At 61.1% G+C, this 24,225-nt stretch overlaps 1 protein-coding gene and 1 long non-coding RNA gene across 9 annotated transcripts; one reads left to right on the forward strand and one right to left on the reverse strand.

The window, feature by feature from the left end:
- Positions 1-283: 283 nt before the first annotated feature.
- On the reverse strand, positions 284-14,014 carry LOC147912519 (uncharacterized). 6 transcript variants are annotated; one of them, XR_015549693.1, is made up of 5 exons: positions 10,749-14,014; positions 9,463-10,455; positions 7,446-7,882; positions 1,265-6,735; positions 284-1,155 (listed from the first exon to the last, which is right to left on the reverse strand). It is a non-coding gene; the product is annotated as an uncharacterized LOC147912519 (long non-coding RNA). The 6 variants fall into 6 exon arrangements; XR_015549696.1 differs by having other exon boundaries at positions 284-6,735; positions 10,749-11,595; positions 12,105-14,010; XR_015549695.1 differs by having other exon boundaries at positions 284-2,735; positions 6,362-6,735; positions 10,749-14,010.
- A 3,793-nt stretch (positions 14,015-17,807) lies between these two features.
- On the forward strand, positions 17,808-20,389 carry LOC101398826 (uncharacterized). 3 transcript variants are annotated; one of them, XM_087422487.1, is made up of 5 exons: positions 17,808-19,087; positions 19,173-19,298; positions 19,364-19,499; positions 19,580-19,708; positions 19,790-20,389. In XM_087422487.1, exons 1-4 carry the CDS (start codon positions 18,832-18,834, stop codon positions 19,638-19,640), a joined length of 579 nt encoding a protein of 192 aa, XP_087278613.1. In that variant the 5' UTR covers positions 17,808-18,831; the 3' UTR covers positions 19,641-19,708; positions 19,790-20,389. The 3 variants fall into 3 exon arrangements, 2 of the variants coding, with proteins under 2 accessions (XP_087278613.1, XP_087278614.1); XM_087422488.1 differs by having other exon boundaries at positions 19,379-19,499; XR_015549697.1 differs by having other exon boundaries at positions 17,809-18,698; positions 19,379-19,499.
- Positions 20,390-24,225: the final 3,836 nt, after the last annotated feature.

Consider the following 24,225-nt stretch of genomic DNA (forward strand, 5'->3'; position numbering starts at 1 on the left):
GTCAGCTCAGGCTGCTGTAACCAAGTCCCATAGACGGGCGGCTTTAAAACGGACACTACCGTCCCCCAGTCCTGGAGGCTGGACGTCCGAGGTCCAGGCGTGGGCAGGGCTGGCTCCTCCTGATGCCTCTCTCCCTGGTGTGTAGACGGCCGTCTCCTCCTTGTGTCCTCACGTGGTCGTCCCTCTGTGTCCTGACCTCCTCTTCTAAGGACCCCAGTCACAATGGACTAGGGCCCACCCTAACAGCCTCATTTTACCTTAATCACCTCTATAAAGGCCCGGCTCCAAATGAGATCACATTCTGAGGTGCTGGGAGTCAGGACGCCAACACACGAATTTTGGGAGACACAATTCAGCCCGGTCACAGTCACCATTCCAAGAAGTGTCACCACAAAGGATGGGAGAGGCTACCACAGGGACACAGGAAGGGGAGACAGGGGCACGTTTACAGAGTTTTGGGAAGTGCAGGGCTTGGAAGTACGGCAAAGAGAGGAGGTAAGAGCTCTCGGCCACAGGGCTGGGGTGGTCACTTGTCCCACTGGCTGGGGAACACGCCCCAAGCTCAGGTGTGCAGGCTGTGAGGAGAGGGGGGCAGTGGGTGTGGGCTCCGTCTCCTCCAGGGGCTCGCGTTGGGGCCATCACCCCAAGAGTGAGGGCCAGGGATGAGGTAGTGGGCCCAGGGGTCTGGGTGGGATGACAGTCATGAGCATTTCCTCATTCAGGGTGATCGATGGAGCTGGGGGCCGTGGGGGTTGGAGGCGAAGTGTGGGAAACGGCTTAGTCAGAGCCGGATGTGAGAGAGGGCCCTGGGGAGGGGCCTGGGGGGCTGCGGAGCTGGGCTGCACGTGCAGAGACAGCCCCCATCTCCTCGGATCCAGGGGAACCCAGACCCCCGACTCACAGTCATGCCAGCATCCTGGCAGGTGGAGACCAGCCTGGGGTTGGGGCAGGACAGAGTGTGTGGCCAGGCCGAGCCTCTCCCCCACAGCCAGCTCCCTGCCTCGCTGTCTTTCTGCCTCCCCTAATTGTCCCCGCATGAGCTCGGATGAGGGAAGTGAGTTAACGCAGAAGTTTCCTCCAAAATAGCTCATCAACAAAGCCCAGATGGAAAAATCCGCCTCCATGGAGCACTTTGGAACTGGAAATGATTTCTTTCTGGAAATATGTGGTGTGAGAGGTGAGATAAAGGACAGGCCTGCATGTTCCTTAAGACAGAGACTGCCGACTCCGATGCCACCAGCCCCCTCCCCCTCAGGACGCTCACCTGCACACCTTCCTCCTCGGCCCCTCCTCCTGGCTGCCCTAACTCTCCGTGGCACGGGGCAGAGGCTCCTGGCTGGTCAAGGTCTGAGGTAGGCTTGCTACACCCTAGACCAGCAAAGGGACAGAGGCTGGTGACCTCCAAACCATGGTCCTCGCGCCTCCATGCAATCCAGTCGTGACCATACCAAGTTCACTGCTGATACACGTGCATTTCTGCTGCTGGCATCGCCCAGCGAGGGTGGGGGCTCTGCTCCAGGCATCTGCGGGACCCAGGATCCTGCCATCTTGTGGCTCTGCGCTCCTGAGGCTGCTGAAAATCTTTCCCTCTACCCTGGGGGTAGAGAGAGTGGAGGGTCCTGGAGATTTTTATGGGCCAGATCGGAAGTAGAACAATCACTTCTGCTCACGTTTCCTGGGCAACTCTGTCTTGTGTCCACATGTACCCTGCACAGGGGCTAGAAGATGAGTCCCCAAGACTGGTCCTCACTGGCCCTGGAGGCAGCTGCTCGTCCCTCTGCTCTCTGACCAGCCCTTCTCCTGGCCCCACGAGGCAGCTTCCTGGTCTTTGCAAGTTGGGCAGATCCCACTCAGGGCTTGTGAATGCACTCGGCCCCCCACCGTGGGGCTCCTGCGGGCTGTGCATTCCCAGATGGGGCCCGGCTCCCCTGACCGGGAACCTCTTTGGCTGAGTCTGCCCTCAGGGAGCTCGCGGTCTGGGTGGGAGAAAGCATTCAAATGGGGGCAGTTATGTGTCAAGCACAGGTCATATTGAGGACCGAGGAAGAGGAGGAGGGGAGGAAGGAGGCAGCCCCCACCGCAGGAGGCCACTTTGAGGGGGCCTGGGGTTCCAAAGACAGCCTGCGGTGGCCTGCTCAAATCGGGCTCTGAGAGTAGTGGGCATTGGGCAGAGAGGGACCTCGGCAGGGGAAGAGCAGAGTGGGTAGGCCCTGGCATGGATTTTGGGAAGGGAAACAGGACGAGTTCCCCATCTCCTGGGTCAGCCCCAAGGCACAAGGAGGACAGGGAAGGAGAGGCTGGAGTGATGCTCAGCCATGAGCTGACTGTGGACCTTCTCGGCCTTTCCAGCTCCAAACCCCCGACGTATAGCCTCAGCCTTCAGGAATGTCCTGTCCACGGTGGGAGCTGCCAAGGAGAATGGACAAGGCCCAGGAGCGGGGGCCCAGGCAGGTGGCCGGCGGCTCTGACACTTTCCTGGCCGAGGTCTGCGTCCCCCACGGACGCTGCTGTGAGGCTTCGGTGGGCTTATGCATCTAGGGGTGTGGGAGAGTGTCCAGGCCTCTGGCCCATCTGCTTAGGCCCCCACTTGGAGGGCTTGTGTTGAGATGTCTGAAATATTTGTTTTCTAAGGGATTAACTTCCAGATGATTCTAGAAGGGGCCAGGAACAATCGCCGTGGTTGGAGCAGGAAGGCCCTTATTCCCTCTTGGACTCTGAACCAGCATCGTCTGTACCTTGAAAAGATCACGCCACATTCTTTTCCTTTCTTTAAGCATCAGCCCATCCACTCATTTCTTCATTCATTCATTCATTCAACAAACATCTCTGCAAAGATGAGACCTGTGGCCAGGGGCTAAAGATCCCACTTAGTCAAGGACCCCTTCCTCACCAAGTAGAGAGCAAGGTGGCTACGTCTGAGGGCTCTGTGCTGCCTCGGCCCTGGCATTCACGGCTCTCCACTCTTACTGCGACCTCTCTCAGTACACCCCATGAATCCTGGCACCTGTCCCCACAGAAGCGTTAGCCCAGGCTGAAGTCGAAGCTTTCCCTCCATCTGCCCACCCTTCTGATAGCACCTTTAGGGATCTGGTGAGAAAGGGGAGCAGCTTGCCACCTCTCCTGCATGAAACTGCTGTGTGGGGAGTTCCCTATCCTTCCTTGGTCTGGCCCACTAGTGTCTGTGGTCACTCGCTGAGATTCAAGATGCGGTGGTCACTGTGGCTGAAGGACGGGGGTCAAGGAGAAGAAGGCTGCCTGGATGAGCCAGGTGGGGATCAGTCTGCAAGGGTAGGGGAAGAGGCCCCAAGGATGGCTTGTCTTGGGGGGCGGCCTGGTGGGCTGCGGGTACTGGGGGGCGGTGAGCAGGTGGGGCAGCCCGCAGGAGTCCTGCGGACGAGACTGAGCTGTCTGCGGATTATCTTGCTGGAGTCAGAATGAGCCTGAAGGATGGCAGCCAGGGGGCCACTTGGGGAAAACCAGGGGCAAGGAGGTTGGGGGACATGGAGGCTCCAGGGTGCAGGAGGAGGAGGGGGTGCCTCCTGCGGGGTCTTTGAGAACAAGAGAGAAACGTCTTGAAGAAAAGGTCAGAAATTGGGGCTGGGAGAGGCAAGAGCCCAGAGATCCTGGTTCCCAGCCTGCAGGCAGGAAGTGGCCACTGTGGGCCACCCCAACAGACACCCCACAAACCAATGAGGACCTGCGCTTGGTCCCTGAGCAAGAATCCAGGGCTCAAGGCAGATGTCGACTGTTCTCGGCCCAGAAGTAGTGATTGAGACCACAGCATAGGGACGCCCGCTCAGCATAGGGAGGCCGAGCGGGATGAGCAGGGGATGAGGCCTGCAGGAAGGGATGGGGGAAGGGCTGAGGGCCAGGAAGCAAAGGGCCAGTCAGGGGTCAGCAGAGGCTGGGCAGAGGGGTCGCAGGGTGGAGATGAGAGGCTAGGAGCTAGTTGCCTACTGCGGTGACAGTAAGGTGGACACATGGTGTGTGGGTGTCCTCAAAGGGAGTGACAGCAAACATGGACCTCACGAAACCTCCGGATCCTCGGGAGAAAGGCTGAGGCCCTCAGATGCCCTTGGATCCCTCGAACCCCAGCACCCAGCCATCAGGGGCACAGGTGGACAGAACCATGTGTCTGCTGGCCCTCAGGAAGCAGCTGGTGCTGCCCACGTGGGCTGTGCTTCAGCTGCTGACCTGCCCCTTCCCAACTCTGAACCCCCAGGTGGTGAGCAGGTGGGAGCTGCCCAGGGCAGCAGACCACGCCGGGAACCCAGGCCGGAGGAGCCGTCACACAGGCGGCACCAGGGCCCCATCTCCATCTCCCACTGGCTGCCCAGTAAAGCTCAGACTTCTTCCCTCTGGGCCACCCATGGCTTCCAGTAAGGTTTGAGCAATCCTCGGAGGGTGGTTGGTTTCTCCTTTCTGAGTCTCAGGAGAGCAGAGCCCAAAGACAGGGCTGGAATCCTCCCGGGAGCATGGTCCGCCAGTGGCTATGCTTGGAGGCCCACCATGACTTAATCGACTGCTCCAGGGGACTGTGCCTGTGGCCCCACCTCTTCATTGCACCAGGGAGCCTGTCCCAGGGTCACCTTTAATTTTATGGGGGTGGATCTCCTCTCCCATCTCAGTTCCTGCTAATGCAACTAGAGGGGGTGAAGTGAGCCGATCTCCCAGGACCCCCTCATTCTCGTGACTGACCAGTGAGGCGCCACACACTCAGATTTCCCCAGGAGTTTTGTAAGACTATCCCTCTTTTGTCTCCACCGGATCCTGAGGCCCGGCCCCCAGTGTCTTTGCTTTTGGATCCCAGTTAGTGTGTTTGGTTAACACCGGATATTAACCTGGTGCGATCCAAGGGAGACATCCTGGAGGAGGAGGAGGATGTGGCTGGGAGGAACGGAAGTAGGGATGGCCCTGCGGAGCCTGGACACATCAGCTATCCATCACTGCGTGCTGAACCTCCCCAAAACTGTGAGCCTGAAAACAAGGACCATTCAGACGGCTCGCGGTTCTGCAGAACTAGGGTGGCACTTGGCTGGAGGATGTCTCTGTCCGTGTGTGCTTGACTGGACTCGGTCACTTGGATGTGTTCTCCTGGCAGCTGGGCTCGGCTGAATGGTCCAGGAAGGCTTGACCCTGCCTCCAGTGCCTTGGTGCTCCCTCTGGGCCTCTCCCTCCACGCAGCCAGCTTGGGCTCCCGCACGGCATGAAGGTCTCATGATAGTGCGATTCTTGCACCGTGGCTGGCTCCTCGTGGAAACCAAAACTGTGAGGCTGCTTAAAGCTCATCCTTCAAAGTCATGTGGCAACACTTCCGGTGCATTTTATTGGTCAAAACACCCCAGATTCAAGGGGAGAGGACAGGCTCCACCTCCTGATGTGATGAGCCGCAAAGTCATGTTGCGATGGCGCAGGGAGCAGGAAGGGTGTGTTGCAGCCGTCTCTGTAACCGGTGGACCGCATCATCGTAGAGACAGGAGGACCCAGGCCATTAGTTTGCGGTCCGGGGCTGCGCACCAAAGTCAGGGAAATGGACGTAGGAAAGAGTCGTGAGAAAAAGCATCAGTCCAGCAACACGTAAGGTGGTCTCGACTCCGTTTCCTCTTGGGATTGACTATCTTGTCTCATCTCCATTTTGTGAACCGTGAGATAAAGTGAGGATCTGATCAGAGAAGCAGAACCACCGATCGACAGAGAACAAGGGAATTTTTGAGGGGTTAGGCCTTCGGCAGCAATGGAGCTGGGGGGCTGTCCACGAGAGCTGCTGCCTCTGGTCTGGGTGGGGACTGAGGTCAGCGGGGCAGGCGCTCAGGAAAGAAGACGGACAGGAAGAGGAGAGGTCAAGGGCTACCTGGACGCCGTGAGGACACACCGGGACCCAAGCGGACAATCTGGAGCCTAAGTCTGTCTCTTGCCACCTTGTCTGGGTTAAAGAGCGTGCCCCCAAATTCATGTCCACTCAGGACCTGTGAGTGTGACTTTATTTGGAAAAAGGGTCTTTGCAGATGTAATAAATAAAGACGAAGTCACACTGGAGTAGGGTGACCCTAAGTCCAATGACTGTGTCCTTATGAGAAGCGGGACATTTGGACACAGAGACACAGACACACAGAGGAGCAGCCTCGTAAAGACAGAGGCAGAGACAGGAGTGATGTGGCCACGAGCCCAGGAATGCAGGGAGCCCCCAGAAGCCAGAAGAGGCAGGAAGGATCCTCCCCTAGAGCCTCTGGAGGGAGCGTGGCCTTGCTGACACCTCGATTTCAGACTACTGGCCTCCACAACTCTAAGAGAATTGATTTCTGTTGGTTTGGCCCACGGTCGTGATAACTTCTCAGAGCAGCCACGGGAAGCAAATACATACCTCAGAGCCGAGGATTCAGGCACACCCAGGAGAAGCTGGTGCCCGCACCAGGGAACTCTGCCCACACCTGGCCCAGGACTCGGGGAGCTGGAGGAGGAGGCCTGGCAGGACCAAGGGGGCCCGGGTGCCCGCACGCTGAGCAGCAGGTGACAACTTGCACGAGCTGGACCTGGCCTGCGTCCTCCTTGTGAATGCAACACGACTGCTGCTTCCCTCCCACCATCCAGATCCTCCCTGTCCTGGAGGCTGGACATCCGAGATCCAGGTGTGGGCCGGGCTGGTTCCTCCTGAGGCCTCTCTCCTTGGCGTGTAGACGGCCGTCTCCTCCCTCTGTCCTCACAGGGTCATCCCTCTGTGTGTGTCCTGATCTCCTCCTACAAGGACACCAGTCATATTTGAATAGCCCATCCTAACCACCTCATTTAACCTTAATCACCTCTTTAAAGGCCTTCTCTCCAAATGCAGTCACATTCTAAGGTCCTGGGGACAGGACTCCAACATGTGAATATTGAGGGGACAGAACTCAGCCCATGACATTAGGCAATGCCCTCCCGTGGCCAATTCAACCCAGATCCAGCCAGGGCAGGGAATTCTGGGGGATGCAGCTCCAGCCTTGCGCGGCAGACCCAATACAAAGCAAACCCACCCCCACCACAGCTACGCGACCCCAAGGCTGTGTCAAAGCTCCCAGGGCCGAACGCCATGAAAAGTGAAGTGAGAAGACGCCTGCGGGAAGGAAGGCTCTGGGCCGTGCTTCAGGGCGTGGCAGGCATCGGACATTTCCGCGTGCCCCGCGTCCCTCCCCTGGCTCAGGCTACGGGCCTCAGGCTGGGCTGATTCTGCCCACCAGGTCCAGGACTGTGACATACCCTGGTCATGCGAGAACTGGATTTCCGGGCCACACGGTTGACGTAGGCTGGGCCTGTGACCTGAACTAGGCCACGAGATCAGTCTCTGGGACCTTTGCGGGGACCCTTCATAGTGAAAGGCCATCTTTCACTATGAAGGCTGCACCCATTTCCTGGGGCGGCCGTAATAGCTGGCCATACACCGGGCAGCTTAGACGACAGGAATTTATTCTCACCCCATTCTGGAGGCCAGAAGTCTGAAATCAGGGTGTTGCAGGGCTGCGCTCCCTCCAAAGGCTCTAGGGGAGAATCTTTCCTGCCTCTTCCAGCTTCTGGGTGCTCCTGGGCTTGTGGGGGCATCACTCCAGTCTCTGCCTCTGTTGTCACTGGCATACTCTCCTTGTGTCTCTTCTTGGCTTTTCTCTTATAAGGACACTGGTCACTGGATTTAGGGCCCACCCGGGTAATCCAGGATCCTCTTGTCTTGAGACCCGTTATTGAATTATGGCTGTGAAGACGCTTCTCCCAGTAATGTCACATCCACAGGTTTGGGGGATTAGGTTGTGGATACATCTTTTAGGGGGCCACCATCAGCTACAGTTGCTCCGCTGGAGAGTTATAAGCCTGGAGCTGCCGGCAGCTGCCAGGCCACGGCCTGGGGACAGACAGCATTCTGAAAACCAGAATAAGTGAGCATCACCACCAAGAGCTGCCAAGGGGCATGTGGGGACACAATTCTGGGATCCAGCCTGTTCGCTGAAGCCAGTTTGAGCTGACACACAGCCACTTGCAGCCGAGTCCTGTTGGGTTGGTCACAGTGGGAGGAAGAAAAGGGTTGGTGGGCCTGGGTGCCTGGAAGAGGGTCCTGGAGAGACTATCCAGGTCTCCTTCTGCCCCAAGAGGACATGTCCAGCTTCTGACCAGGCCACTCCACCTGCAGGACACCAAGCGTCCGAACAAATGGCTTTTTCTGACTGTCAGACTAGCCCTAGCTTCTAGAATGGACCAGCCTCAGTCGAGCCAGGGGAACAGATTTCAATGTAGCTTCTCCGTTCTTAGTTTGGCCTGCTCTCCTGCTCCCAGCCACAGGAAGGCCCTGCCAGGCACAGAGCCAGTTCCTTCTCCTCAGGGCAGCCCTACTCGGACGTCCTCAGCCCCTCTCGACGGCCCCCAGGGCCCTCACTGTCCTCCAGGTGCCTCTCCCTCCAGGATCCTGCAGCCACATCCCTGCAGCCTCTGTGCCCACAGGGCCCGGTCTGGAGCGGCACCTGTTAGTTCCAGTGGAGGCGCAGCCACCATGACAGGCACACCCCCCGCAGGCCTCGAACAGGCCCAGTCGACGTTTCGCTGCCGTCAAGTCTGAGGGCGAACACCACAGGCCCAGCCTCCTGTCTTGCTGCTCTGCCCCTCCACAGAATTTCCATCTTGGGGGTCTGTGATGGGCTGAATTACGTCCCCCAAAATGCATATGTTGGAGTCCCAACCCCCAGGACCTCAGAATGTGACCTTATTTGGAAAGAATGTGACAGAGATAACTGATGAGGTCCTGAAGTAGGGAGGGCCCTTAATGCGCTAGGACTGGTGTCCTCAGAAGAAGAGGAGCGAGATGCAGAGGGAAGAACGCCACGTGAAGACCCAGAGACACAGGAAGAGCCTCTCGTGGAGATGGAGGGGGAGACTCGAGTGATGCTCCGCAAGCCCAGGAGCATGGAGGACTACGGCCCCCCGCCGAGCCGGGAGACAGGCCTCAAACTGATGCTCCCTCAGACCTCGCAGGAGGAACCAACCCTACCCACACCCTGATTTTGGACTCCTGGCCTCCCTAACTGCGAGAATAAATTCCTGCTGTTCTGATCCACCCAGTCTGTGGGACTCAGTCATGGCAGCCCCAGAGAACTGGTACTGGGCCCACGCTGGCTGCCTCAGCTCCTATCATCTGTGCACGTCCCAGCCAGGAGAGGGAACAGAGGCTCGCACCCCTGGATGGGTGGCCAGCGGTCACATACAGCACCTGTGCTCGTGCCCCTTTGGTCAGAAATCAGTCACATGGCCACACTTAGCGGCAAGGGCAGCTGGCAAATGTAACGATATAACAATACAGCATCTAGAAGCTTCTAACAGAAGATTCCATCGGTATGTAAGGAGGGGAGAGGAGGGAGGGGACAATTAGCAGTGTCTGGCATAAGGGGCTAGAACAAACATCTGTGGGGTCCACCCACACCACATTTGCCCCTCGGCCCCTGTAATGCTCACCCTTAGACTTTACAGCGGAGAAAAGTCGACTGGGCCTGTTGAAGGCCTGCTGGGGGCGTCCCTGTCGCGGCGGCTGCACGTCTGACGGATGCAGCTGCAAGTTGCTCGCACCCGTGCCCTTCAGATGTTCCAGGAAGGCTGCGGCTCTGGGGCGCCTGCTGCTCCATCAGGGAAGGCAGAGGGTGATCTGACGGCCCCCGGGCACCGTGTTGTTGAGTGTCAGACAAGAAAGTTGGGTTTGCTTAAAGAAAGCCCGCGACATTTCAGGTGTGAGGTGCGCGTGCTATGGCAGCACCACAAGAGGGAGGTGGGTTCGGTTTACAGCAAGTATGCAGAGGAGGGGCTTCTGTGGATCTAATGGGCAGCGGGGGCCAAGGCCTGTCCAGGTGGCAGCTGAGAAAGAGGAGAGAAGGTTTCTAAGCAGGAGAGGATGGAGGCAGGAGCCGGGGGTCAAGGAGTCCTTAGAATGGCCCCCAAGGTTGTGCCCGGACACAAGTGGCCCCAGCGCCCACATGGACAGTGTGGGTGACAGTGCATGCCGGCCGGGTTTAGGGTGAGGCAGCAGCTCCAGGCACCGATGATGGAGAGCGGTCAGCTGGAGTGGACGGGATTGGACCCAGTGCTGGAGGAGTGTCGCGGCTTCCTGGGGAGCCCCGGGGGCTGGGCCCAGAGACGTGTGTGCCCTTGGCTGGCTAGCTCGGCTTCTCGCTGCTGCACTGCCAGCTCCTTCCTGACTATGTTCCAGGCACTTGGGTGTGTTGTCCCTTAGGTTCCCAGGAGGAAGATGCTCAGGCTGGCACGGCACGGCCACACAGTGGCAAGTGTGAATCCTAGTGCAGCACAGGGGCTGTCTGGGTGCTGAGGAAGCTGGCCAGGTCTCCCCAGGGAGACCTGGGATCTGATGGGAGGAAGCTGGATACATCTGGGGTACAGGGCACGGTCAAGGTCCAGAGGTGAGGGAGGCCAGAGTAGCCGAGGGCAGATCCTGCAAGCCTTGGCCAACCACAGTAAGAAGGGCATGAAGGAACATATTTTTATTTATATATATTTGGGAGGTCAGTACCCGGGGGGAGGTTGGTACCCAGGTGGAGGTTGGTACCTGGGGGGAGGCTAGTCCCTGGGTGGGAGGCTGGTACCCTGGTGAGAGACTGGGACCCAGGTGGGAGGCTGGTACCCAGGTGGAATTTGGTACCTGAGGGGAGGGTGGTCCTCTGGTGGGAAGCTGGTACCCAGGGGGGAGGCTAGTACCCGGGTCGGAGGCTGGTATTCAGCAGGGAGTCTGGTACCTGGGAGAAGGCTGTCACTGAGTCGTGCTGATGGATATGGCCCTGGGGCTGGCAGGATGGAGGAAGAGGGTGGGGAGATGGCCCAGCTCTAGGAGGTAGAAGTGATTATCTTGTTACTGACTGGATTTGGAGGGTGAGGGAGAGCGGGCATCAGGGTGACGAGGCCAGGAGAGCCATTTCTAAGAGAGGAACGCTGAGGGAAGAAAGGCTGGGGGAGCGGCTGGACTTGGGGCTGGTGGAGCCGTGGGCGCACGGAGCTGCCAGCCAGGATGCTGGGCACTAGACAGTGCTTTGCTTTGAGTGTCAAGGTTTTGCTGGGCTGGGAGTCAGGGACACAAGTGCTGGGAGTGGCCGCGTGTGGGCAGAGGGCACAATTGGGTGACGGCAGCCAATCGGTGCCCCCACCACCCAGGGTACCCCACTCTTTGTGGCCCCACGGGGCCTGTGCCAGCTGCACTCTTGAATGTCCCATGGCATGTGACACTAGTTCATTGCCCTGTCTTGCACCCTCCGTTTCTCTCCTCACTATGCCGTGCCTGGCTCTCCTCCGCTGTGCTTCTGCCTCTGCTGCCCATCCTGACTCAGGGATGCTCCTTGAGCTCTGACCATCAACTTCTCCCCTGCCCAGGGCTGGGCCTTCCACATGTTTCCTCCCAGGGTGGTGCGTCCTTGGTGCTCCTGCAGTCTAGGGCAGCTCCTGTGATCGCGGCCTTATTGCTTCCTGAGCCTAAATGGAGCCCCTGACTCCCCCCAGTCCGAGCTCCAGGGGGCATACCCCAGTCTTCAGAGAAGTCTGCAGGACTAGCCAGATTGCCTCTCCTGTACCTGCAGGGCATCAGCTTCTGTTCTATAGAGATGCAAATGACCCATTAGGATGCAAATAGCCCGAGGTCCCAGCCCTTGGCAAATACCTCCCAATCCACCCCAGGTGGATCAGTGAATAAAAGAGGTGCCCATCAACCCTGGGGAGTGCCGCCGATCTATATCCTGACCTGACCGCCTCTGCGGGGCTGGCCAACGAGTGCACAGACAACGATTACCAACGGGAGCACCGTAGGTCCGCGCTGGACCCCACGTGCTGCTGGGAGTCCAGCCACGGGGATGGCACTACTGACCTGGCTCTTGTGTCACCTGGACCAAAGGGAAGGTGACAGCAGACACTTGGAGGCATGAGGGGTCCCCGTGCCCTGGGGTGCACAAGACTGGGAGCACAGGGGACAGAGTCAGGGACAGGTGCCTAAGTCTAGAGGGAGACCCTTCCCACAGGGCCTCCAGCAGCACCGGGGTCCTGGGGGCTGCCTTGCCAGGCACAGGAGGATCAGGGTCCTTCTCCTTGGATCGGGTGCCAACCCCCACCTGGTCCCACTCCGTGAGCGGTGCTGAGTCGGTTGTGGGTGTAGAGACAGCAGCGGCCGTGAGCGAGCAGCAGCGCAGATCCACACATCACCGCCTGAGGCGGTGGAGTCTGGGGTCCACTGTCACAACGTCCCTGTCCACCCAGGTCTGGTACCGCCGTGGTCCACGAGGGTCATCAGGGAGATGGGGCACTCGTCTGAGCCACCCCAGGAGCCTGTCGGCCACATCGCAGCCCCACGGCCATGAGTTCCCCTCTGAGGCTGTCAGTGCTGTGCTGTGGGCCTCAGGTCAAGTCCCTCAGGCATGATGACAGCAGCGTGCTGCCGAAACCTGGGACTTTGTGCCTCCAGCCCAGCGCACCCACCCCACCAAAGACAGCTCCCCAAACTCTGGGCTCTTAATTAAACCGGCATCTGCCTCCAAGGGGAACACTCAGAGCTCCTCAGACTCTAAGCAGTTGCATTAACATCTCCATTCAATTCAGGTGTTTGAGATGCTAAAGATGTGGGCGCGCTGCTGCCTCCCATCCTGCTGGAAGGCCCTGCTGGTCGTCCGTCCAAGCGCAGCCACCAGTGTGGGGTGCCGCAGACACCCCCGTGTCCTGGGGGATTGTTAAAGGATGGGGGTCCCGAGGTGGCAAGCATGCTCTGTGACTGGGGTCTGGTTCCCTGCACCGCACTCTGGGCTCATCACGAGCACGTGGAGGCGCATTTCCCTCCCGGAGTGCCCTGGGTCTGCCCTGGAGCCCATGCGCTGCTGGGGGTGGAGTCCCAGCTGCACCCAGGACCACGACCTGTTTCACGCAAGCCAGGCAGGCGAGAGGAGATACTAGGGAATTGAGGGGTCTCATGTCTGGGGTGACGAGGACAGGATGGGGAGCCTGGGTGATGGAGAACCAAGCTAGAGGAAACCTACCACCCCAGACCTCCGGCAGGGCCGGGTCCTGGGGCTGCCTTGCCAGGCACAGGAGGATTCCGGGGTCCTCCTCGCATTGGGTGCCAACCCCCAAGCTGGTCCCACTGCCTGAGCGGTGCCGAGTTGGTTGTGGGTGTGCAGACAGCAGCGGCCGCGAGGCGGCAGTGCAGATCCACACGTCACCGCCCGAGGCGGCCGAGGCCAGATCAGGTCCACCCGCGCAACGTCCCGAGGCCAGATCAGGTCCACCCGCGCAACGTCCCGGGTCCGCCCGGGTCCGGGACCGCAGTGGTCCACGGGGGTCATCAGGGAGATGGAGCGCTGGTCCAAGCACCCCACCTCAGATGGCCACCCCATCTGAGGCACCCCAGGCCGCACAGTCGAAGCTGGGGAGACGAGAGGGAATACTTGGGGGCAATGAGGGATCCCCAAGCCTCGGATTACCCCGAGTCGGCTTCAGAGGGAGACCCTTCCCACATGGCCTCTGGCAGCGCAGGGTCCTAGGGTTACCTTGCCGAGCACAGGAGGATTTCTGGAGTCTCTTTCTTTGTCTTGGGTCAACGCCTTGTGTGGTGCCGAGTTGGTAGTGGGTATAGAGACAGGAGCGGCCGGGAGGCAGCAGCGCAGATCCACACATCACCGCCCGAAGCGGCAGAGTCTGGGGTCCGCCCCGCACAGTGTCCCGGGTCTGTCCAGGTCTGGTACCGCCGTGGTCCACGAGGGTCATCAGGGAAATGGAGCATAAGTCGGAGCCACCCCAGGAGCCTGTCGGCGACATTGCAGCCCCACGGCCACGGGTCCCCCTCTGAGGCTGTCAGTGCTGTGCTGTGGGCCTCAGGTCAAGTCCCTCAGGCATGATGATGGCAGCATGCCACCAAAACCTGGGACTTTGTGCCTCCAGCCCAGTGCACGACCCCACCAAAGACAGCTCCCCAAACTCTGGGCCCTTAATTGAGCCGGTATCTGCCTCCAAGGGGAACACTCAGAGCTCCTCATACCCTAAGCAGTTGCATTAACATCTCCATTCAATTCAGGTGTTTGAGATGCTAAAGATGTGGGCGTGCCACTGCCTCCCGTCCTGCTGGAAGGTCCTGCTGGTCGTCTGTCCGAGCGCAGCCACCAGTGTGGGGTGCCGCAGACACCACCGTGTCCTGGGGGATTGTTAAAGGATGGGGGTCCCGAGGTGGCGAGCATGCTCTCTGACTGGGGTCTGGTTCCCTGCACAGTACTCTGGGCTCATCACGAGTGCGTGGAGGCGCATTTCCCTCCTGGAGCGCCCTGGGTCTGCCCTGGATCCCACGCGCTTTGGTGGAGTCCCAGCCGCACCACGGCCTGTTTCACACAGGCCAGGGAGACGAGAGGGGATACTAGGGAATTGAGGGGTCCCGCGTCCTGGGGTGATGAGGACAGGACGGGGAGCCTGGGTGATGGAGAGCCAAGCTCGAGAGGAAACCTACCACCCCAGGACTCCACTAGCACTGGATCCAGGGGGTTGCCTTGTGGGCACAGGATGATTCTGGGGTCCTCCTCGCTTCGGGTGCCAACCCCTGAGCTCATCCCACTGCCTGAGTGGTACCAAGTTGGTTGTGGATGTGCAGACAGCAGCAGCCGCGAGGCGGCAGTGCAGATCCACACATCACCACCCAAGGCGGCTGAAGCCAGGTACGCCCTCGCAACGTCCCGGGTCCGCCCAGATCCAGGACCGCAGTGGTCCACGAGGGTCATCAGGCAGACAGGGCGCTCGTCCGAGCCACCCCAGGCGACCCCATCTGAGGCACCCTAGGCTGACAGTTGAAGTTGGGGAGATGAGAGGGAATACTTAGGGGCAATGAGTGATCCCCAAGCCTCGGATTACCCCGAGTCGGCTTCAGAGGGAGACCCTTCCCACACGGCCTTCGGTAGCGCAGGGTCCTGGGCTGCCATGCTGAATGCAGAAGGATTTCTGGAGTCTTCTTTCTTTGTGTTGGGTCAACCCCCTGTGTGTGGTGCCCAGTTGGTTGTAGGTGTAGAGATAGCAGCCACCGCGAGGCGGCAGCACAGGCCCACACATCACCGCCGGAGGCGGCGGAGTCTGGGGTCCGCCCGCACAACGTCCCGGGTCGCCCAGCTCTGGTACCGCCGGGCCACGAGGGTTATCAGGGAGACGGGGTGCTCATCCAAGCCACCCCAGGAGCCTGTCGGCCACATCACAGCCCCACGGCCACGGGTCTCCCTCTGAGGCTGTCAGTGCTGTGCTGTGGGCCTCAGGTCAGTCCCCCAGGCATGATGACAGCAGCGTGCTGCCGAAACCTGGGACTTTGTGCCTCCAGCCCAGCGCCGCACCCACCCCACCAAAGACAGCTCCCCAAACTCTGGGCCCTTATTTGAGCCGGTATCTGCCTCCAAGGGGAACACTCAGAGCTCCTCAGACTCTAAGCAGCTGTATTAACATCTCCATTCAATTCAGGTGTTTGAGATGCTAAAGATGTGGGCGCGCCGCTGCCTCCCGTCCTGCTGGAAGGTCCTGCTGGTCGTCTGTCCAAGCGCAGCCACCAGTGTGGGGTGCCGCAGACACCACCGTGTCCTGGGGGATTGTTAAAGGATGGGGGTCCCCAGGGGGTGAGCATGCTCTGAATCTGGGGTCCGGTGCCATGCACCGCACTCTGGGCTCATCACAAGTGCGTGGAGGCGCAGTTCCCTCCCGGAGCGCCCTGGGTCTGCCCTGGAGCCCATGCGCTGCTGGGGGTGGAGTCCCAGCTGCACCCACAACCACGACCTGTTTCACGCAAGCCAGGCAGGCGAGAGGAGATACTAGGGAATTGAGGGGTCCCGTGTCCTGGGGTGACGAGTACAGGACGGGGAGCCTGGGTGATGGAGAGCCAAGCTCGAGAGGAACCCTACCGCCCCCGACCTCCGGCAGCACCGGGTTCTGGGGCTGCCTTGCTGGGCACAGGAGGATTCCGGGGTCCTCCTCACATCGGGTGCCAACACCCAAGCTTGTCCCACTGCCTGAGCGGTGCCGAGTCGGTTGTGGATGTGTAGACAGCAGCGGCCGCGAGGCGGCAGTGCAGATCCACACGTCACCGCCCGAGGCCGCCGAGGCCAGGTCCGCCTGCACAACGTCCCGGGTCCGCCCGGATCCGGGACCGCAGTGGTCCACGAGGGTCATCAGGGAGACAGGGAGCTGGTCCGAGCCACCCCACCTCAGATGGCCACCCCATCTGAGGCACCCCAGGCTGCACCTTCGAAGCTGGGGAGACGAGAGGGAATACTTGGGGGCAATGAGGGATCCCCAAGCCTCGGATGACCCCAAGTCGGCTTCAGAGGGAGACCCTTCCCACACAGCCTCCGGCAGTGCAGGGTCCTGGGGCTGCCTTGCTGGGCACAGGAGGATTTCTGGAGTCTCTTTCTTTGTCTTGGGTCAACCCGCTGCGTGGTGCTGTCAGTTGGGTGTGTAGAGACAGCAGCAGCCGCGAGGTGGCAGCGCCGACTCATGCGTCTCCGCGTGGAGGCGGCCGAGGTCGGGGTCTGCTTACCACCAAATGTGGGAGTCTGCCCTGTCCTAACTTGAGGGTCCACCTAAGGCCAAGTCTGGGGTTTCCCCACAGTCAATCTGGAGGTTCACCCATGACAGAGGCTGGGGTGTCATATTAGGCAGGAGGGTACCCAGCACTTGGTGGTGGGGGCCACAGGAGCAGAGGGTCAGCCCAGGGCTCTCCCCAAGGTGCAGTTAGGCCTGGTGTGCTCGGGGTCCCTTGCCTAGCTGGGCCCCCCACCGTGGTGCCAACTCCCTAGATGTGACGGGTGAACCCTACAGACCGCAGGGACCCAGTGCCCCGCCGGAAGGCCAAGGTGGTCACCCCAGGGACAGGATGGCCAAGGGTGGCTGGGGACTTGAGGCTCAGGTCTTTGTTCTGTTTTTGTTCCCGAATCAGCGGTGCCCCAGGCGGGTGGGTGCGCGGGGCAGCGGGGACAGGGCTATGAGTCTGTATGGCTGGTCACCAGAGTGCGCCCGTGAGCTGCAGTGCACGGCGGGCTTGCCGCTTCCAGACGACGGGAACGTGGCGGCGAGGGGACCCGGGCGCCCCAACCACAACGGGGAGACTGCCCCGCAGAAGCCTCTGTGGCCACAACAGTCACTGTCAACCAGATGGCCGCCCACCCTCGCCCACAGAGACCCCGGGGTGCTTCCCTTGGCCCAACCTGAGTCCTGACACTCCCATACACACACACCCCACGAGACTGCTCCCCATGGATTCCCGGACCCTCGGGCGGAAGTGTGGTCTCAGCCACGCTGGTGGCAGAAAGCAGCTCTGAGTCCCGCCCAAGCCGCCGGGGGCCCCAGCCAAGATCCCCACTAGGGGCGGAGTGCGCACCCAGTGCTAGCTGGGTGGGGAGCAAGGTGCGTGATCTGCCCTGAGGGGACCAGGCTGTGTTGACCCTGGGGGAGGGGGGACGTTTGGGACAATGCCAGGCCCTGTCTACAGGATGCCAAAGGAGGGGAGTGGAGAAGGCCGTCTTTGGAGAATTCCAGACAGGCAGACGAGGAAGTACGAGGGACATTCCCGGTTGGAGGTGGGCCTCGTGGTGCCCCCTCCCCTAGCACGGTCCCCACTCCGATTGGCGGGCAGAACAGGGCGGGAATTCTGGGCGGGGCCACCCCAGTTAGAAAAAGCCCGGGTTAGGGCCGGGAAGCAGGGCGCGGGAGGGGGGAGGTGGGGAGATGGGGGGGTCCGGGGGAAACTGGGGAGGCGGGGGAGCCGAGGGGTAACCAGGGAAGCGTGGGGTACGGGGGCAACCAGGGGAAGATGGGGCTGGGGTACAGGGAAGCTTGCGTGGGCCAAGGGTCACCTTGGAAACCTGGAGTCTGGCAGGAGCGGCAACGGGCTGAGGGGCTGGCTTGGGCAGGGCTGGCAGGCACCTGGGAGCGTGGCGGGAGCATGGCGTGGGCTCTCAGGTGTCCGGGAGGCACGGCGACATCGGTGTGGGTGTGACGGGCCAAGCTGGGTGTGCAGAGGAAAGAAGGGGGAGCCAGACATTCATCCCGGTCAATTTTGGTTTCAGGACGTGGCGGCTGGTGGACGAGGGGGAGCTGGAGAGGGGTTCGCCCCGGGCCTGGGCAGTGGAGGTGTAGCTGCAGCCGTGGGCAGGTGAGTCCCCTTCCCCTCCCTGGGCCTTGCTTCGCTGGCCTTCTCCAAGAAGGAGGTTTTGGGGAGCAAGGACCGGCGAGGAGAAGCGGCTGACCTCCCGACAGAAGGGCAGGACGAAGGCAGGGCGGTCGGCACAGGTGACATCGTCTCGGGGGGAGCTGAGACTGAGCAGGCTGGGGGGCCGTGGGCCTGTCCCAGGTGGAAAGAGTGTTTCAGGAGAGCAGGGCGGAAGATGAGGTGGGGCTGCCAGCAAGGGAGGTGCCAGGGTCACCACCTCCAGGGAGGTGACAGGTGGCTGCGGGGATCCAGCACGTGTGGGAGCATTCCAGGCCCGGGTCAGACAGGACGAGAAGGGGGACTCAGGATTCAGAGGGTCCCCAGCCGCCACCACATCTCACCCACCGCAATTCATTTAGTAGCAGGTACAGGAGCGGCTCTGGCTGGGCCTCCCAGGCCCGTGCCAGAGCCTTGAGGGCCGGAGAACGGGAAAGAAGGTGCAGTGCGCGGGGAGCCGCAGAGGGACGCCACCCGGAGGGAGCCGCGGCCGCAGGTACCGGGCTCCGGAGAGATTTCTGCAGCAAGGAGGCTGCTGCGGGCCCAGCCTGCGGACGCGCCGTTCCCACGCGGCACTGCGGCCCAGGGGCTGGCGCGGAGAGGGCCCACAGTGCACTCGGTGACACTGTATGCCTTCCCCGCTCAGCCCCCGGGACTGGCATGGCAGACAGACAGCACCCAGGGGAGTCAAGGGCGCTGGCGAGACCAGACTAGGCGAGGCGGGTGGGGTGGAGCGAGTGCAAGTTCTTGGGGTAGGGAGGGAGGTCGGGGCACAGGCAGGGGTGAGGCGCGGGGCCTGGCCTCCGGAGCCCATGGCCAAGGCGGGCCTCTGTGGGCGACGACGGAGCAGAGATTGGTGCCCCTGCGCTTGGACTGGAGACGAGGGTGAGTGTCCAGCCCACTGTCCCCGCCTGACCCCCGTCCACCGCCTCTGCCCACTCAGCCCGCGCCTCGTCCCTTCTTCCCACAGCCAGGTCTCCAGTGGGGGTGGATGTGCCGCCAGCCACCGAAGGCCGGGTGCCAGGAGGTGCTCAGAGGGACATGACATGGTCTGGTGTGACGGCGAGGACAGACGTGACGCTCTCCGGCCTTCCTGGTAAGTGCAGGTACAGGGCGTGGCCCCCCCAGGCCGCTGAGCCACCTGGCCTCACTCGTGAGAAGTCTCCTTTCCCATAGAACATTCTCGGCTGGCGCCGGGGGCGCTGGAACGCCCGGCAGGTCTCTGTTCCTTTACTTTCCTGAAGGAGCCAACACATTACTGCTGCTCTCTGGACCCAAGAACCCTCAAAATGACAAGGTGAGGAGCGCCCCTGCTGCACACAGTGGGCAGGGGCACGGGGCCAGGGAGCCGGGCGCTCACTCTCTCCCCACCCACAGAAATGGTGCTACCCAGCTCACGCCTGGGCCTTGGAACCGGGACTTCTTCAAGTCCTTCTAGCTCTGACCCGAGAATATGCTGCATTCTGGAACCACTACACTACTTGACTCAGGAATCGGCTCTGGAGGGTGAGCATGGGCATCCCTTCTGGAAGCTTCCCCGGCCTGGCCCGATCTGCCCCCACCCACATGTCCTGTCGCCCTCTGCAGGTTAAGCTAAAGGAACAAGACCGACCTGCCACCAACACCACCAGAAGCGAGCAGCGCCCACGGCAGCCCCCGCCCCACCTGGGGACACTGTCTTCGTCTTCGTGGCCACCCCTGCACGGCTGGAGACCACCACCGGCCGCCGCGCCCCTCACCACCACTCTGCTTCCTCTCCCTGCTCCTCTTCAACCTTTTCTCTTGTTTTTTCACACCTTTTTTCTCTCTTTCCTTTGCTCAAGAGGCTCAAAGCATCCAGGACTCCGTTTCCCCCGTCCCCCCTGAATTCAATTTGCACTAAGTCATTTGCACTGGTTGGGGTTCTGGAACTGGCCTTGAGTCTCTGAGCGAGTGTGCGAGCGAGCTGCTGAGTGTGCCGGGCCTCCTTCGGCCTGCGCTGCGCCCGCGCCCCCCTGTGGTCCATCTCTCTCTGGGGGTGACAGGGTGCGGCTGAGTGTGTGGGGCCCCGCCCTCCCCTTGCCTAGTCTGGAAGCTCTGACCATCGAGCAAATCTTGAAGCATTCCATTGTCCTTCTCGCTGTGCGCTCCTCCCCACCAGGGCTCCACCAGGGGCCCTGGACTCATCAATAAACTCAGTTACAGCAATTTGTCTCTGGAATGGAGCTGTTTATCTGGGGGAGTGATGGGGGGACATGAAAAAGGCATGTGGGACAGGAGAGGGACATGAAGGATGAGAAGGGGGCTACAGGATGGGAAGGACGTATGGAATGGGGCGAGGCCCATGAGCTACGACGGGGCTGCAGCCAGGGAGAGATCACGGGTGGGGCTGTGGAAGGACGCATGACAGGGGAAGGCCTGTGGGCGGGTGCAGAGGAAGTGGGGACATCAGGGTGGATCACAGGCACCATGTGGAAAACAGGAGGGGGCTGTGGGACCCTGGGGTCCCTGCAGGGAGATGTCCCTGATGCGGGTGGCGAAGGGAGCCCTCAGCCACGAGAGCAAGTTAGGGCACCACTGAAATCTCCCTGAGGTCTGTCCTGTCACCGAAAATACCTCCTGGATGACAACCCTAGGCTTCCCTGAGCCCTCGCCCCAGACCCAAAGGCCTCGTAGAACCAGCCTAGGGCATGGGCTTGAAATGTGGGAGGGACTCACAGTCCAGGCCGGGCAGCCACGCCACTGGGAGCCCACGGCCCCGGCCACTGTCATCAACAGTCCTGCTGCTGCTAAGTGCTCCCATGGGCCTCAAGGGGACGCAGAGATGAGATGTCCCCTTCCCACACGTGCTCTGCTGTAGTGAGAGCTGGGGGCACAGGGGGCAGCAAGGAAGAGACACAGGAGAGTGCTCGCCTGCGGTGAGGGGCATGGTGGGGGCCGCAGTGGGGGTGAGCTTCCCAACAGGCAGGTGAAAATGGAGTAGAAAGGGGTGAAGAGGAGGAGTATGGAGACGGAGGTGAGGGAGAAGGGGGAGAGGAGGACGGCGACAGGCAAAGAGGTGAGGGAGGTGGCAAACAAGAAGATAGGTGAAGGGAAGGATGAGGGAGGGGACGGGGCGGAGGAGGTGAGGGGTACCGGAGAGTGAGAAGGTGAGGGCGTCCAGGGCTGACGCAGGGCCCCGTGGTCAGAGTCTTGCTGCTGAAGCCCCCAGGACCGTGTCCTACTGGTGCCTGGCCTTGAGTTTGCTCTTGGGTAGAAGTGCAGCCCCCATGTGGGTTTGTGGTTGGCGTCCCCACACAAGACAGCGGCTGCATGGGGCCCCCCGCAGGCAGGGTGGCGCCCCTATCTCTGAGCCCCCACCCCCAGGGCCCCCAGCTCCTTGGCGCCTGGCTGTGCAGACGCCGGGAACATGAGGGAACAGCTCTTGGAAATAAGGCTGGGGTCCTGGCCCTTCCCAGTGCTCGGAGCAGCCAGGAAACGCAGGAAATGCCTGGCCTCCTGACAAAGACCAGAGAGCAGAGGCCTGAGATTCCCAGCCCTGTGCTCGCTCGGGGCCTTCCCTAGTGTCCTGGCCCGCATGGACCCCAGCTGCCCTGACTCTGGGCCCACAGCATGATGCCGTCCCCACGAGCTCCGCTCCCGTGGATTCCCCACTGGTCCCGTGTGTCTGGGCTCCCCTTTGGGCCCTCCGCCCCTCCCGCCCGATGGTACAGGGGACACGGGGCTGGGCCCTCAGGTTTCTGGGGACAAGGGACTTCTGGTGCTACAAGGGGGATAGTCCCGGGCCAGCTGGGCGGGTGGGCACCACGGCATGCAGTTGGGTGAAGGCGTTTTTCAAAGACCTGGCGGATGGCGCCCTTGGGGTCCCCTGAGCGCCTCTGCCATCCCCTGGAGGCTCTCACAGTCGGCGGACAGCGCTCATGGGCAGGCCGCATCCATCTCCAGGCTGCCGGCTGGTTTGACTCACCCAAGTGGGTTTTGCCGGTGGGATGAAGGAACCCATCCATTAGGTGTCAAGAGTCAGGTCTATAAACGGCCTTTATTATAAACATCCGTCTCCGCGGGAGCTTTGCAAAGCTGGGCCTTGGAAGATGAAAGGCCGGCTTCCCGGGTGGTGGCGGGATGGCCATGTGGGCACCGCAGGTGGCCAGAGGGGCACTGAGGGCCGCCAGGGCGTGGGAGTGGGAGGAAGGAGACAAGACTCTAGAAGCCTCTTCTGGGCAACACAGAAGACTCCCCCCCCGGCCACTTCCACAGGCATCGGGGTCCAGGAAAGGGAGGGCAATCGTTGGGACCCCCCGAGGTCAGGGGGCCAGTTCCTCGGGGTGCTGTGGCCTTCTCCTGGGCCCCCACGCTCTCAATCTGGGGCTTCCACCTGGGGGCCTGAGGCCGATTTGGGAAAGCGAGTGCCTCTGGTTTGGAATGCGGGCAGGGTGGGGCTGCTCCTCCGCACCCACCCGGGAGAGAATGGCGGAGGCCCCTAGCGCCCCTGACTCTGTCTCCCTAGGTCTGCCCGTGGAGGTGCCCGCACCCCCGGCGCCTTGGAATGCTCAGGACAGGGTATACGTTGGGGGTGCTCGGCAGCGCACCCAGGAGGGAGTGCCTGGAGGGGCCTGGGCCGGAGCAGGCGAGGCCAAGGCCGTGTGGAGGCAGGTGGGGGCAAGAAGCCACAGGCCAGAGCTGGCTCTACCAAGAGGTCGTGAGCCCGGCGCCTCGCCCAGGGCTGGGAGACAGAGGTGGCCCAGCCCTGCCGACAGAGCCCCTCCGTGGAGCTGGGGACCGCCAGGTTGGAATGTGTTTACCTTTGGCCCAACCCGATTTCCTGCTTTTTAGAAAAGAGGCTTAGAGAAGGTTGTTAGACAGGCTCCTGGCGCCCCCGCCCCCAAAGGCACTTTCAAAATGCCCCTGTGCTGGGTTAAGTGTTGGGAAGCAAACAGGGGCTTGAATTTCACTCCCAAACCCCAGGCCGGGGCGAGGGTGGGGGAGGGGGGAGAAGTCTGGGGGAAGACTTTTGAATATTGTGGAGACCCCCACTAGGTACCCAGCACAAAACTGCAGGGTCTTCACACCTGGACCCTCCCACAGCCGTGCTTCTGTGGAGGGTGTAGGCTGAGCAATTGCCAACTCATCCAGTTTGGAGAAAACAGAACTTAACACGTGTGTGTGTGTGTGTGTGTGTATGTATGCATGTATACCTGTGTGTCCCTGTGTGTGTCCACGTGTGTGTGCATCTCTCAGCATGTCCCCGTGGACCTGTGAGCAGTGGGTCAGCCTTGTAGCTGTGTGCTCGTGGGGTGTGCAGCCCTAAGCGTCCCCCTGTCCTGGCGGTGTGTGTCCACAGTTGTGTGGCTGCAGCTGTGAGTGAGCGTCTCTAACCGTGCTGTGGTGCTGAAGACATGCCCGGGGGGCCCTGTCCTGTTTGGGGTGCTCTTCAGGGCCTGCTGGCTTTCGTGTGGTCTGGCACCTTGTGGGGCCAGTGTCCCTGGGAGGGTGGACATCCGAGCCTGGCTGTGTGTCTTGTGCCTTTCTGTGGGGCCTGGACTGAATGACCCAGGAGCCCACTTTCAGGCAGGGATTATGGACACATCTGGGGCGGGGTGGAGTCAGGACACTTGTTATACCACCCAATGGGGGCAGAAAAATCCAACAATACAAGGGAAGTGAAACCCCTTAAGCAGGCTACCTTGATGTTTGGGGTCTGACCACAGTGCACCCTGGGAAGTCTCAAAAACAGGGCTGGCCTGCTGGCCCCACCCAGGCTCCCAGGAAGACTAAGGGTCTTCCTCCTCCCAGAGCCCGGTGATGTCTGAGCACAGAGTACAGGGGCAGTGGTCCACTTGGCCCTCGACAGCCGGGGGGCAGGAGGCTGAGCTGCTGGTTAGTGCCGAGACCCTACGCCCCACCTGGCTCACAGCGCTCTCCTTTCTCTTCTCCATGTCCCTCTTGTCTTCAGGGTCCACACATGTGTGTTGTACCTGACAAGTCCCAAAGAGCCCAAGCCCCCAGCGGAGATTGTGTGACCCCTACAAGGGAGATGGAAGGTT

Source organism: Ceratotherium simum, chromosome 34, assembly GCF_057802395.1.
Source record: "Ceratotherium simum simum isolate JZ-2026a chromosome 34, ASM5780239v1, whole genome shotgun sequence".
Classification (NCBI taxonomy): Eukaryota; Metazoa; Chordata; class Mammalia; order Perissodactyla; family Rhinocerotidae; genus Ceratotherium; species Ceratotherium simum.

What these genes read in the sequence shown, in the direction of transcription:
- LOC101398826 (XM_087422487.1), top strand. Translation starts at nt 18,832, where the DNA reads ATGCCTTCCCCGCTCAGCCCCCGGGACTGGCATGGCAGACAGACAGCA. An exon ending in GACGCTCTCCGGCCTTCCTG is followed by an intron (nt 19,299 to 19,363) that starts GTAAGTGCAGGT and finishes ACTCGTGAGAAG; the next exon opens with TCTCCTTTCCCATAGAACAT. An exon ending in AGAACCCTCAAAATGACAAG is followed by an intron (nt 19,500 to 19,579) that starts GTGAGGAGCGCC and finishes CCCCACCCACAG; the next exon opens with AAATGGTGCTACCCAGCTCA.